Here is a 13,204-nt window from a genome sequence, read left to right on the forward strand (position 1 = left end):
ATTCTTGTTGCACAAAAGAGAGCTTTGATAGAGGAGACGAGATATGGGGATGAGAAGAGAAAGCGGAACAGAAGTCAATTAAACAATAAAAACGACACCATTTCATATATGATGTTTTATATGGAATTTAGTGGAATACCCAGTCAACTGATGTGTTGGTAGAAGGTGGGACTCTATAACAGCCACATCAGCAAATTCCAAACGAAATGTTGACGGAGGCTACAACTGTTTAAAAAAAAAAGTTGGTAGCATCGATCGTTAAAATTAAAAAAATTAGTTAAAATTAAACTTGTAAAGTTCATGATTTATTTGATCATTAGGCCATATAAAAGCAGAGTAGTTTGTCTTGTATAGAAACCAAGTGTAAATAGCACAATTTTCCACATGACATTATTTTAGATTATAAAATGATAAATGTTAAAATTCTAACACAATTTAGCACATTTGAAAAAATTGTAAGAATATCAGTTGTTTTATATTTTCAAACAATTCATTTATCTAGATAATATCTACAAAAAAGATTATTTGTCATTTGATATATTAATATAAATTTATTTCTTTTTACAAAACAATCAATAAGTATTCCACGCTTAAAAAAGTGTGGATAAACAATATATTGCTATTAAATAAATAATATATAAACAATTTAAAAAATATAAATTGGAACGTACAAGATATGATAATTTTTAAAAAAGTAAGACATCCACACGCTTATGATATATATTACACCAAATAAATAATAGATTAATATTTTAAATAAACAAATAATCATTTATAATAAATCATAAACATAAAATAAAAAAATATTTAATTTCTTATTTCAATATAATTAGTTAAATTCTCAAAATTATTATCACTATTGAAAAATACATTAATAGTGTGTATGCATTTTTTTATATAGGTCATATTATGTATGACTTTTGCTATTGCATACCTTATAAAAGGCCTCACAGAATACTTAAAAAAATATATCTTAACATTGTAACTTTTCATCATATAACAATGAGATACAATTTACCATTATATTATATAATTTTACTATTTTTGAATGATGTTATAAAATATTATTTTATCTTTTAATATTGCTCCACGCATCGCCAGTTTCTAACATTAGTTAAAATTAAATAATGGATATTCAAACACCTTAAATATTATGTTTTTTTTTTTTTTTTTATTCATCACTCCCAGAAAAAGAAAAAAAGAAATGGGAAACTATAGACATCAAATTAAAGCAACAATTTAAAACCTAAAACTGCCCGTTGGGAGAAAATATTACTATTTAAGTTGAGAGTAAGAGTGTAATATAATAACATAAAGTTTTAATTCGCACTTAATATTAATAAATAATACATATACACATACACGTGATGCATGACATCTTCTTTCACGTTCTTTAGTTTATTATTATTATTATTATTATTATTATTATTATTATATGAACCAACAGTGTCCTTGGCTGGGGTAACAAGTTCAGGAAACACACTGAGGGTTAGAAATCCGATAAAAGAATAGTAAATAAATTGATAACAGTATTTCAATTTATCTGATTTTCATTATTTTCCTTATTGGTTGGTTCAACTTCAATGGTGGGATGATATAGAGTATTTTAAAAATACTCCTAAAATGAATTATTCTGATTTTCCTTTTGCAAAACTAAGATTATATTAAAATAATACGACTAATAAAATCGCACCTACAAACATGTATGAATATATTGTTTATTTGCTTGCTAAAATAAATAAAATTGAGATTTCAATTTTACAAGAAAATTTTAACTGTTTCGGTTCACTTACTAAACCCTTCAACTATTAAAATTACATTTATTAATCACATTAACTTCTAAAATCGTATCCATTAAATCTAATTTTGCATAATTTTCAATTACTGGATAGATATTTAATAAGTGTGATATTTTATTTTATTTTATTTTTTGCATAAATTATGAACAATAGATATTTATGAACTTTTCACCGATTCAACGTTCCTTCTACAAATAGAAAGCCAAAGATTGCAAGAATCAAAATAACAGCAATAAAGTTGATGTTGCATTACAGCTATTCCTGAGTTTATGTGCAATGAAGTTGTTGTTGATTATGTCACAACAGATGGCTCCTGGGATTGGGTTAAGATTAGCCATTTTCTTCCCCTTTCCTTGCTGACTTGTATAGCAGGTATTCTGCCTCCTTCGCCCGATCGTAGTGGGGACCATCTTTATTGGAAGCTGACCTCGTCTGGGCATTTTTCAGTGAAGTCAGCTTACGCGTGGTTGTCCGATAACCAGGCCCTGCAGAATTGGCGAAAATGGGATGTTATTTGGCATTTGGGTTGGACCGTAAAGGGTGAGAACATTTTTGTGGCTGGCAGTGAATCGTAAGCTTTTAACGAACGTGGAGAGGTTTCGTAGGCACATTTCCACTTCTCCCTACTGTTCTATTTGTATGGGGATGTTTGAAGATGCTTTTCATGTGTTTAGAGATTGTTGCTTTGCTCAACAAGTTTGGTTGGCTCTGGGGACTCAATTCTGCATTTCTTCTTCAATGAGCATCTAAGCTTTGAGGATCGGACATTAGCGAATTTATCGTCCCAGTTTGTGCATGATTTTGGGTTTCCTTGGGCCACTATTTTTGGCTTATGTTGCTGGAAAAACTGGGACAGCAGAAATAAGCTTTTATTTGCGGATGAACAGGTGAATATCCATTGCTTGCTTCGAGATATTCTTTTTGTGGCCAAGGATATTCACAATCCTGGGTTTTTGAAGCCGGATTTGGTTTCGGCACCTAATAACAAGGTGTGCACGTCGGTACGCTGGTCTCCTCCTCCAGAAGCTTTCCTGAAACTGAATACTGATGCTTCGGTGGTGGGTAATGGGACCAAGTGGTGGAGGTTTGTTTAGAAATCACACTGGGAAACGGTTAGTTGGGTTTGTCTCTAATCTTGGCAGATGCTTAGTTCCGAATGCAGAGTTATGGGCTATTCTGGAAGGTTTAAGAATTGCTAAACAAAGTAATTTTCATTTCCTAATGGTGGAGAGTGATAGTGGCGTTGTGATTGATCTCACACATGGCAGGACTCAGGCTTCAGGTGCTATGAATCAACTTGTTCTTGCCATTAGGCACCTGCTGCAGGAGGATTGATCTTGCAATTTGGTTCATGTCTTCCGGGAAGCCAGTTTTTGTGCGGACTATCTGTCTAAGGCTGCTCGTAATTTTCCTCTTGGTACTCATGTTCTGGAGTCTGCTCCCCAAGGTTTGGAGGACTGGTTGTTGCATGATGTTATAGGTGTAACCTATTCTAGATTTGCTTGTCTTCTTAGAGCTTTGCTCTCTCCTTTTTCTACCAAAAAAAAAAAAAAAAAAAAAAAAACACAGCAATAAATTATAATCAAAACCACTTTGACTAAGCCACCAAAATGGTTAAGACTTAACGTGAGTCAGGTTTATTGATTTAAAATGTGCGGCAATGATTTTTTTGACCCAATCCAAACTATTAAACGTATGAATCTGTGGATTATAAATGGATTGGATTGGTTTAATGTAAACCCGCGGATTATAAAAGAGTTGAATTGGATACGAGTTCAATGTAAATCCGCAGGTCAAATAAATATAATAATATTTTTCAATAAAATACAACTCTTTAAGAGGATTACTAAAAAAAATTAAATATACTTAAAAACTTAATTATACAATAATTTTCATAAATTACAAATATATTCCAATGATATCATTAAAATTAAATTTCTTAACATGATTATTATTTTCATCATCATAATCATAATTACCAATGAAAAATTAAATTTTCTAATAAAAAAGACAATCAGTAAAATTAAAAATACATAGTAATATAATTATATAATATGTTTTATATTCAAAATTGCAAATCAAATCAAATTAACTAAATAATGCATAATTTATTTATGGGTTGGATCGGGTCTACGGGTTTATCTAGTGAGTCCGTGACCCAACCCAACCCGCAAATTATAAAGATGACTCGTTCAATCCAACCCATTATATCTTTAAACCCGCCAAATTGGGTTAGGTCGCTCGGATTGGGTCGGGTTATAACGGGTCATGTGCAACCCAAAAAATGTTTAAACCTTAGATTACGTAGGCTTTGGTCTTTTTTTTTAGGTTTATAGTGTTATAAAATAATATAAAACTAGAGACAATAAAGAAAAGGAATAGAAATCAAAATATAAGAGAGAATACAAGAATGTTTATTTTTGATGAGAGGCCGCATATGCATAGTTACATTAGTGAAACCCTAATGGAGTCCTACACAATAGAAAAATAGAGTTCACAATAATTAAGAATACAAACTTCTACTCACATCTACTTATTTCATAAAATATAGAGTTTTTTTCCAATTTATTCGAAATTATTTGCTTTGTTTACTTGGGATAAAGAAAACGGTTTGATCGGATAAAAACACAAATTCGATCTCGGTAAGCATACTTTACTGAAAAGATTAAAAATCTTTGCGTTTTAGGAATTACACCTCCTAATCATAGTTACTGTATTCAATTGAGTTACTCGGTTCGCCTCATTTCGGTTTAACTAAATGATCACCCCTTAATCTACACATCAAGGCTACGTCGTTTTGTTGCAGGGTTTTAAACGTTTGGGGTAGGGTTAAAACGTACGAAGTTGATTCTTCCAACTCCAAATCTCGTCGTCTCCTTGTTCACTCGATCGCTAGTCGCTGCTTTGCCTCTTGCCTTTCATCCAAATATTGAATCCATCGACCACGACTCCAACAGCGGCCATCTCCGCAACAAGCTCTGTGGCTCTCAGTTGCAAGGTATTTTTGCTACTGCTTAAGCTTTAAGCTTAATTATCTTCATGTAGAACCACAAGTTGTCCTTGTTTTTGCTACTGTTTAATTTTTTTTTTTTTAACTAAGACTTTCACATTTGCTATGATTATATACAATAGCAATTAGCTCTCTGCAACCATCTTTTCTTCAATCACTGCCAATAGGTCTCCTACTTCACACTGTTCTTAATATTCCATTTGACTGAATCATCATTCTTTTGAACATTTTTTTGTTCGTTTGTTTTGCTCGTAAAATACGTGCTTGAGATTTTTGATTACTGGTGGCATTTACTGTTTCAGGCTCTAAACTGACGATTCTGGAAAGAATTTTCCTCCCATTGAGCTGATTTCTTATTGATTTCTTGTTTCATCCATAGGAAAAAAAGGAGTTTTGGCAAATTTCCTTCATTACATTTGTTCAGAACTTTAGAGAATGATGGAAGATCGTTTTGATTTACATGATGTATCAAAAGAGTCGGAAACTAAAGAAAAGAAGTACCTCAGAGGAGAAGGTGCTAATTTAGAGGTAAGCAATGGATGGTTGACACCTCTTATTCTAGAGGCAGAATTCTGCTGTTGTTTTTATTTTGTTGCATTGTGATTTCTCCCTGTTTTGTAGGTTTTGAAAGACAAAAAACTAAAGGGTCAACTTTCAGTTAGAGAAGAATTGCATGTAATATCTGCAAAAACTGCTGCCAAGGCTGAGAAGGTGAATTATTTGTTTGGTATTATCTCTAGTTTGTCTCAATTCTTTGCCTTTTCCACCTCTCACATTTCTGGTCTTGATTTTCATTTTAAAAGAAATCATTTTTCAAATATATTTTCTTCAATAAATAGGCTTTTTATGATCTTGACATGTTATGGTACTCTCACTTTAATAACCAATATATATTGTATTTCTCCACCCATTTTGCTCTTTCAGTGAACGGAATGCACTTATTGTATTTGTTCCTTACAATGTGTGATTCTTCTAATCAGTGGCTTATGCCAAGTGAGGAAGGCTATCTTGAGGCTGAAGGCATTGAAAGGACATGGAGGATCAAACAAGATGCTATTGCTTCTGAAGTTGATATCTCAAGCAAAAAGAATCAACATGACATAATCTTACCAGGTTGGCATGTTTTTGGTGCTCCTTATTTACAATCAAAATTTGGACATCTATTACAACAATTTTCCTAGATTAGTTATTGAATATCTCAATGATGCCTGTTATGTGTGCGTGCATAGTCTTACTTGTTAATTCAAATGAGCAAATATTGGTTTCAGCTTTTCAGAGTGAGACTGTTAGTGAAACTAAGAAAAGAGGAGTAAATTTCAAATGATGGGGATCTTACTGCGAAGTCTTAAGATTTCCAAGAAACTGATATAAAAAAAAAAGGAAAGAGGGGAAATGGAAGTAAACAGTGCAACTCTATCTCTTTTTGTTGAAGAGGTCTCTCACCCGAAGAGTGAAAGCTAGCTATTATGTATTCATTTTCAATGGTTGGTGTGGTTGGCTTGGAAAAGTGGTAGTAGGCTTAAAAGTGGCAATTTATTTTGACATGGATGCGATTTTTTATGTTCTTTTTGGAATCTTAAAATGTCTAATTAGTAATTACTTTTCTGATCAAGTTTGATAAACACTAGCTTCTTTAGTAATGGATGCCAAACATGAACTGTAGATTTGGGCCTAGGTTCATTGGTGTGATCTATTAGATTTATAGACAACTAGACATGAATCAGTCGTTTAAAGATCTTGGGGTTTCATTATGGAGCATTTTCTATTCCCTTAGAGTGCTTGCTTAGCATTACTTGCTATCGGTATGGGCTCATGTTTCAAGCGTTACGCATACAACAAAGATCATGAAAACTCAGCTTAGTAGCTTGTGTATGCAAATGGTCAATTCAGATTGGAGGTGTGGATATCATGTAATACACATATAATTTTAAAAAAACTGAGAAATAACAAAATTAAAGTTAATATATAAGTAGTATTTTCGGAAAAAGGGAAAATTAAAAATTAAAATCAGTATAAAAATTAAAATCCACTTATGTCGATTAGCATTTAGTTCTATCTGTTATTAGGGTAATTGTGGTGTACTATCCTTTTCATTCATGTAAAATATTTCGGATTCATATAATGTTGCCATGTTTTTTACAACAACATCAAACTGAAATTGAGCCTTAAATTTGTGCTTATTTTCATTACGCTCAGGATTTATTCCTGAAATCATTAAATGTTGTTTCTTCCCCACTTAGTTTCTGAGATAAAAGTTCTCTTGTTTGAGTCTCTCTCTTTTGACTATGAAATTATGCAATGCTCATACCTGGAAGTAACTCTCTCACAACCTAAATGTGCAGATCTTGGTCCATACACTCTGGATTTCACATCAAGTGGAAGGTACATGGCTGTAGCTGGGCGCAAAGGCCACATGGCAATGGTAGACATGAAAACTATGAGCCTAATTAAAGAGATGCAGGTATGCCTTTCCACTTTAAGGTTGACATGACCTTAGATGTGAATGGATTACAGATGGTATTTACTTTGCAGTTGCTATAATGATGCTCAGATAATTTGTAGATTTTTTCACACTCTTTGGTCAGTCTCTTTTAAATTCTTGGAATTCTTTATGTTTTAAATATAAGGTTAGTCTGCAAATTCAGTAGGCTGATATTTTTTGGTTGAGCTTAGTGCTATGGTGAACTAAATATTCTTGATTGAAAAATATCATAAGATTCCGAGTTCATTAATTTTTAAACATGATAGCTTTTTTCTTAAATATGTTTCTCTTCTACAGCAGTTTTTGCTGATATCCAATTGATTGACAATCAAGCTTTGTAGAAGCCCAATCCTTAACCTGAGTGTCAATTATTTCTTGTGACATCAAACACTTATAATATAAGTCTTGTCTAACTAACTTATACAACATATGGAAGGTCGAACATCTCAGCTATAAATGCATTTGCGGCCTTATAAACCTACAGAAAAATTCATACTAAATAGCATGGTTTTCTAAATATCCATAGAGGTTTAGATTGCTTTACCTAGTGTATTAGTTTGTTCCTGGGTTCTGAATGTACAAGTGGCAATCTCATTTTATTATCATCTGAATGTTGTTTTTATATACTTTTAAATATATTTGGGAGTTGATGGTGGGAAATAAAACTTTGCACAAGTACTTTTGAGACACTTTCATAATTGGATTATGTAATGCAGTAAATTATCTGCACACAGGGCCGCACCTGCTCTTTCTTCTGTTTGCGGGTTAAGTTTGAATCACCCTAGTTTCTTAAGAAAAGCCTGATGCCAATAATTGAGTAACTTCAGTTTGACATGGAATTCAGCAGTTAATTTGTCCGTAGTCCAGGAAAAAGCTTTCTTCAGTTCGTGGGCCCAATGAAAAATGTGGCTGAACTTTATTTATCAAAGACAGACTAGTACAAGAGTACTCTTCATTATATCTAGTGTGATAGACATGTTCTAAAACTGTTTTGGTGATTCAATGGTTCAATGATTCCATAGGAGGTTAGAAATTAGAAAAAAATTAAATAAACTGACCATGCAAGTTACTAAAGTCTATTGGTGTATGTAAACTAAGGTTTCTTGCAGGCACAATGTTTGGCATGCTAGAAATTCTTCTTTCTAGACACTGGTAATCATAATGTAAGATAGGATAACAAAATTGTGCTACTTCTGAGCACCATTTTCAGAATATATTGGCTTGAGGACTTTGAAAAACTGTAAGAAGTGGCAATTTAGTCGATTGTGTTGAATTGAGACATTCGCCATCAATGCACTAGGATGAATATTCTGGATCACCTTACTGTATTGAGAGAGCTAAATGCCTTCAGACCATAAAATTTGTAGGAGAGACTTGTTTAAGGAACCTTTTTGGTAACAAGCTGCTATCAGACTTGCTAGTAGCAGGTACTTGGTGAAGTTATTTTTAACCCAGGAATACTATGAATTTTCCACCCTCTTGTCAATCTGTTTCAAACTTGACCTTCAGAACTTTGATAACAAGAGATTGAATACTATTTTGAAGTTTAATTCATTAATTGTTCAATGCAATGAATGAGAGTTTCATATGTTGGTTCAGTTTGTGGTACAATAAGAATACCATTCAATTTCGACATACAAAAAAGAAAAATGGAATACCATTAAAAAGTGTCTTGCAATATAAGTGAAGTTGTAGGAGTGATTGACATAAGATAATTTTGGAAAAAAGGGGACAAATTTCGATCTGTGATATTAAAGAGTGTGATGAAGTCCATGCGATTCAAGTGCTAGGTTCCAAATGACTAGGCATATATATGATATCTAATCGTTTTATTTTTGTTTAATTAGGCTCTGACTGATATTTTCATTTTTATTTTTATCTTTTGCTGCTGATAACAAATTACTAGAAATTGGTTTTTTTATTGTGTCATTCTTTCTTTTGAAAATTCTGTATTATTTTTCACCCCTTTCTGGGATTTATCATTATCATCCATTCAGGCTTTTCCAGAAGTCTAGAATAATTAACTACCTTTTTTTTTCCCCAGGTTAGGGAAACGGTGCGTGACATTGTGTTTCTGCATAATGAGCTCTTCTTTGCCACTGCCCAGAAAAAGTATGTTCTTTTCATTCCATTTCATTTCTTTTTCTTCTTTCCTTATGACTGATGCCTGTCGTCTGTTGGATATTCCAGCCATTTGATGGATAAGTTGTTGGCACTACATTAAGTAAACTTTTGTTATGAGGAAATGGGAATCAAGCAAAATATTCTGCTTCTTTCTTAAAATTAACACCAAGTCAAACATTTAAATAGAGAACTGAGGCAATATTTTTCATATGCAGTAGCCGCTTATTAATTGCTTGACATTAAACTCTGACACAATTCTGATTGCTGTCATCTTAGCAATTGATTGGTAATGATTATGTTATTTCAATTTTAAGAATTATCCATTATTTGATTGTGCTATTGTACATAACTTCTATTTATCATGATGCATGACAATCAATTTAATGTTTTCACTCCTGTGCTGCTTATAACCTCATAGATCAACACTCTTTTTGTTTCCTATTTTTTATTTTTTATTTTTATCATATTGGTACAAAAATCAAAGCTTCTTTTGGTCATCCAGAGTCTTGTAGGTTTCAATATTATCATCAGACCATTAATTCTCAAATTTTTTGACACAGATGTATAAGTTTCAAGGGACACTATAGGTATAGGCTTCGTATGTTTTTCTTTTTATCACACATCATTTTTTATTAAGATAATGTGCACAAGTGCTGTATTCACCAGAGCCAGTTTTGGAGTTATATGGTTTGTGTTGTTGTAGTTATGCTTTCTCTCACGGTCAATAAACTGTGTGTTTGGCGTTTTATGCAAATGCCAAGCTGCATCCTTTTTCCTTCTATTCCCCATGTAAGTTCTAGTTTAACCTTATTACTGTTATTTGTTAGTGTAATCATGGCAATTGCTAGGTAAGACCTGCCCATTTGGGCTAATTAAAGTTTAATGAACTTGTGTTTCAACCTTTTGTTTTATTAGTGTAATCAAGTATCTTTGCCACTTGTTTTAACTGAAAATGTTATCTATAATTCTATACTTTTAAATTTCTCAATATTGACCTGTCATATAACTTTATTATCTGAAATCTGTATCTAAGAGTTTTAAGTTATGACAGGTACCCATATATTTATAATAGGGATGGCATTGAACTGCACTGTTTAAAGGTCAGTGTACTGTTCTTAAATGCATTGAATCTCTTTAAGCTGCAGCAAGGGCCTTTGATAATTTCAGGAAGCTATTCAACTTTGCCTGAAGTGGTTAAACTGTTATAATTATTTGTAGTTTTATCATTGTTTGTAGTTTTATTTCTTGTGTCTTGAGGTGTAGTTTCATTTCCCATGTCTCTGTGGGTTAGCTTTTCTAGTTTATGACAGGTGCCTAGTATCTAGGGCTTACATTTGAAGGGTCCTGTGCTATTCAATCAGTTTCAAATTCTATAAAGACTGAAATGCCCTCCAGTTGAGTTTATATATAAAGAGCTTATCTCTTTGTCCTGGTCCTCTTGCTCTCTCAAGTCTCAACTATTATATGGACTCTCAACTGTTATATGGACCTTTATGATTGAAATTGTCACACCAACTACATACTTTGGGATGCAGAACCTGCCCACCAAGAATGCTAGCTATGTCTTTATAAGAAGTCAAATAGTATATTTTGTCTTGGTTATTATCTCATATTGGAGTTCAATCCTAGTGAGAAGAAATTTGATATTCAGAATTGAAGTGATGCATTGCCTTTTGTTTCAATATGGTTAAAATTTACTTGTGTTGGTTTCTTTGGACCTATACATGATCATTCATCATCTAAAGTTACTATGAACTTGAACATATAGGATGTTGAAGTTTAGTGCAGGTTTCAAGTTAAATGCTTTATTTAATATTTAGAATGTGTACATGAACCGTGTTATATCCCATGTTACCATTGGGTTATTTTTTTGGATTTTAAGCTTATACAAACATGTTATACTCTGTTGTGGAAGGTTGAGTTCTGGGACCTTCAGGAAACCGTCTAACTCTTGATTGTTGATCTTTCTAGAATGATATTTTATTCCAGTTCTAAGTTTTGAGCCTTACAGGAACATGGTGCAGTGTTACGGCTTCAGTTTTTGAAGAACCATTTTCTCTTGGCATCAATAAACAAATTTGGGCAGCTCCGTTATCAAGATGTCACAACGGGTCAGATGATTGGTAATATCCGGACAGGTTTAGGTCGTACTGATGTGATGCAAGTTAATCCCTTCAATGGGGTTGTTGCTTTGGGTCATTCAGGAGGTACAGTGAGCATGTGGAAACCCACCAGTTCAAATCCCATTGTCAAAATGCTCTGTCATCCTGGTCCTATCTCGGCAATGGCATTCCACCCTAATGGCCATCTCATGGCCACATCTGGCAAGGAAAGGAAAATTAAGATTTGGGACTTGAGAAAGTTCGAGGTTCTCCAAACCATGCCAGGCAATGCAAAGACCTTGGACTTCAGTCAAAAGGGATTGCTAGCCGCTGCAACTGGATCATTCGTTCAGGTTTTCAGAGATTTCTCAGAATCCCGGGATTATAGCAGATATATGGGTCATTCTATGGTGAAAGGTTACCAGATAGGAAAAGTATTGTTTAGACCATATGAAGATGTTCTTGGCATAGGGCATTCCATGGGATGGTCTTCAATTCTTATTCCAGGGTCCGGAGAACCAAACTTTGATACTTGGTTAGCAAATCCATTTGAAACATCTAAACAGCGGAGAGAAAAGGAAGTTCGGTCTCTTCTTGACAAGCTTCCGCCCGAGACAATCATGTTGGACCCATCAAAGATTGGCACTGTGAAGCCAGTTAAGAAGAAAGAGAAACTGACGAAACAAGAAATGGTAGATGAGATGGAAGCTGCTGTTGAAGCTGTCAAGAACACCACTTTTAAGAACAAAACAAAAGGAAGGAGTAAGGATAGTAAGAGAGCAAAGAAGAGAAAGGAGATTATTGGGAGAGCCAAGAGACCTTTCTTGGATCAGCAAATGAAAGAGGAAGAAAAATTGGCTAAAAAGAAGCAGAAAACTAACGAGGAAAATGCACTACCAGCAGCTTTGCAGAGATTTCAACGCAAAAACACTACAGCTTGAATGTGCTGAAATTTTTTTTTTTCTTTTTCAAATCAATTTTCTTTACCCTAACTTAAAATGTATTCCAATGGTGGTTAATTATAACCAAACTGTATCCTCGAGTTTTGGTTCTCAAAAGGAATGATTATTTTTATATTTATTTTCTTTTGGCAGTTTAGACTGTTTTGTAACTGGACTATTAGAGGGTTTTTCTTATTTTTCGCAAATTAACACGAGTGAAAAGAAGGGACCTTTATTTGAAAAGGGATCGCTTTGCCTAGAATCGGCCTGGAACTCTATTTATGAATTAAATTAATGAAAAATGATTTTTACCGAGGGTAATTTTGATTATATAATAATAATAAATAATAAAAATAATTTTTTAAAAAAATTTTTATTTTCATTTGTCTGATTTATGGATGGATCTTTAGATTTGGTTTAGTCTATTTAAGAATAACTCATGCATACTTAATTTATGAGTTGCTCATAAACTAGATCCATAGAAAATAAACAAGGATAATTCTACTATATACCGAAAAAAAAAAAAAGGATAAATAGAAACAATTTGTAAAAACTTATTATTCTTATTATAAAAATAATGAAGTTTTAATATTGCAAATGTAATTGTCACCATCAAATCCCAGAAAAAGAACTGGGCCTTGCTCTTGAATCAGGTGGTCTTTTCTGAATTTCTATTTCCATTGGCCGGCAATTCTTTTAAATCTCGAAATTGCTAGCTTTAATCTTTTCTTGGAAGGAACCTCACC

General features: G+C 33.1%; 1 protein-coding gene across 1 annotated transcript; it reads left to right on the top strand.

Moving 5' to 3' along the window:
- The first annotated feature begins 4,629 nt into the window (after positions 1-4,629).
- On the top strand, positions 4,630-12,610 carry LOC105647087 (Transducin/WD40 repeat-like superfamily protein). The gene is made up of 8 exons (XM_012233077.4): positions 4,630-4,797; positions 5,189-5,337; positions 5,431-5,520; positions 5,790-5,922; positions 7,152-7,270; positions 9,336-9,403; positions 10,467-10,515; positions 11,427-12,610. Exons 2-8 carry the CDS (start codon positions 5,245-5,247, stop codon positions 12,456-12,458), a joined length of 1,584 nt encoding a protein of 527 aa, XP_012088467.1. The 5' UTR covers positions 4,630-4,797; positions 5,189-5,244; the 3' UTR covers positions 12,459-12,610.
- The last annotated feature ends 594 nt before the right edge of the window (positions 12,611-13,204 follow it).

This window comes from Jatropha curcas, chromosome 4, assembly GCF_041381405.1.
Source record: "Jatropha curcas cultivar XTBG-Jc1 chromosome 4, XTBG_Jcur_1.0, whole genome shotgun sequence".
NCBI lineage: Eukaryota > Viridiplantae > Streptophyta > Magnoliopsida > Malpighiales > Euphorbiaceae > Jatropha > Jatropha curcas.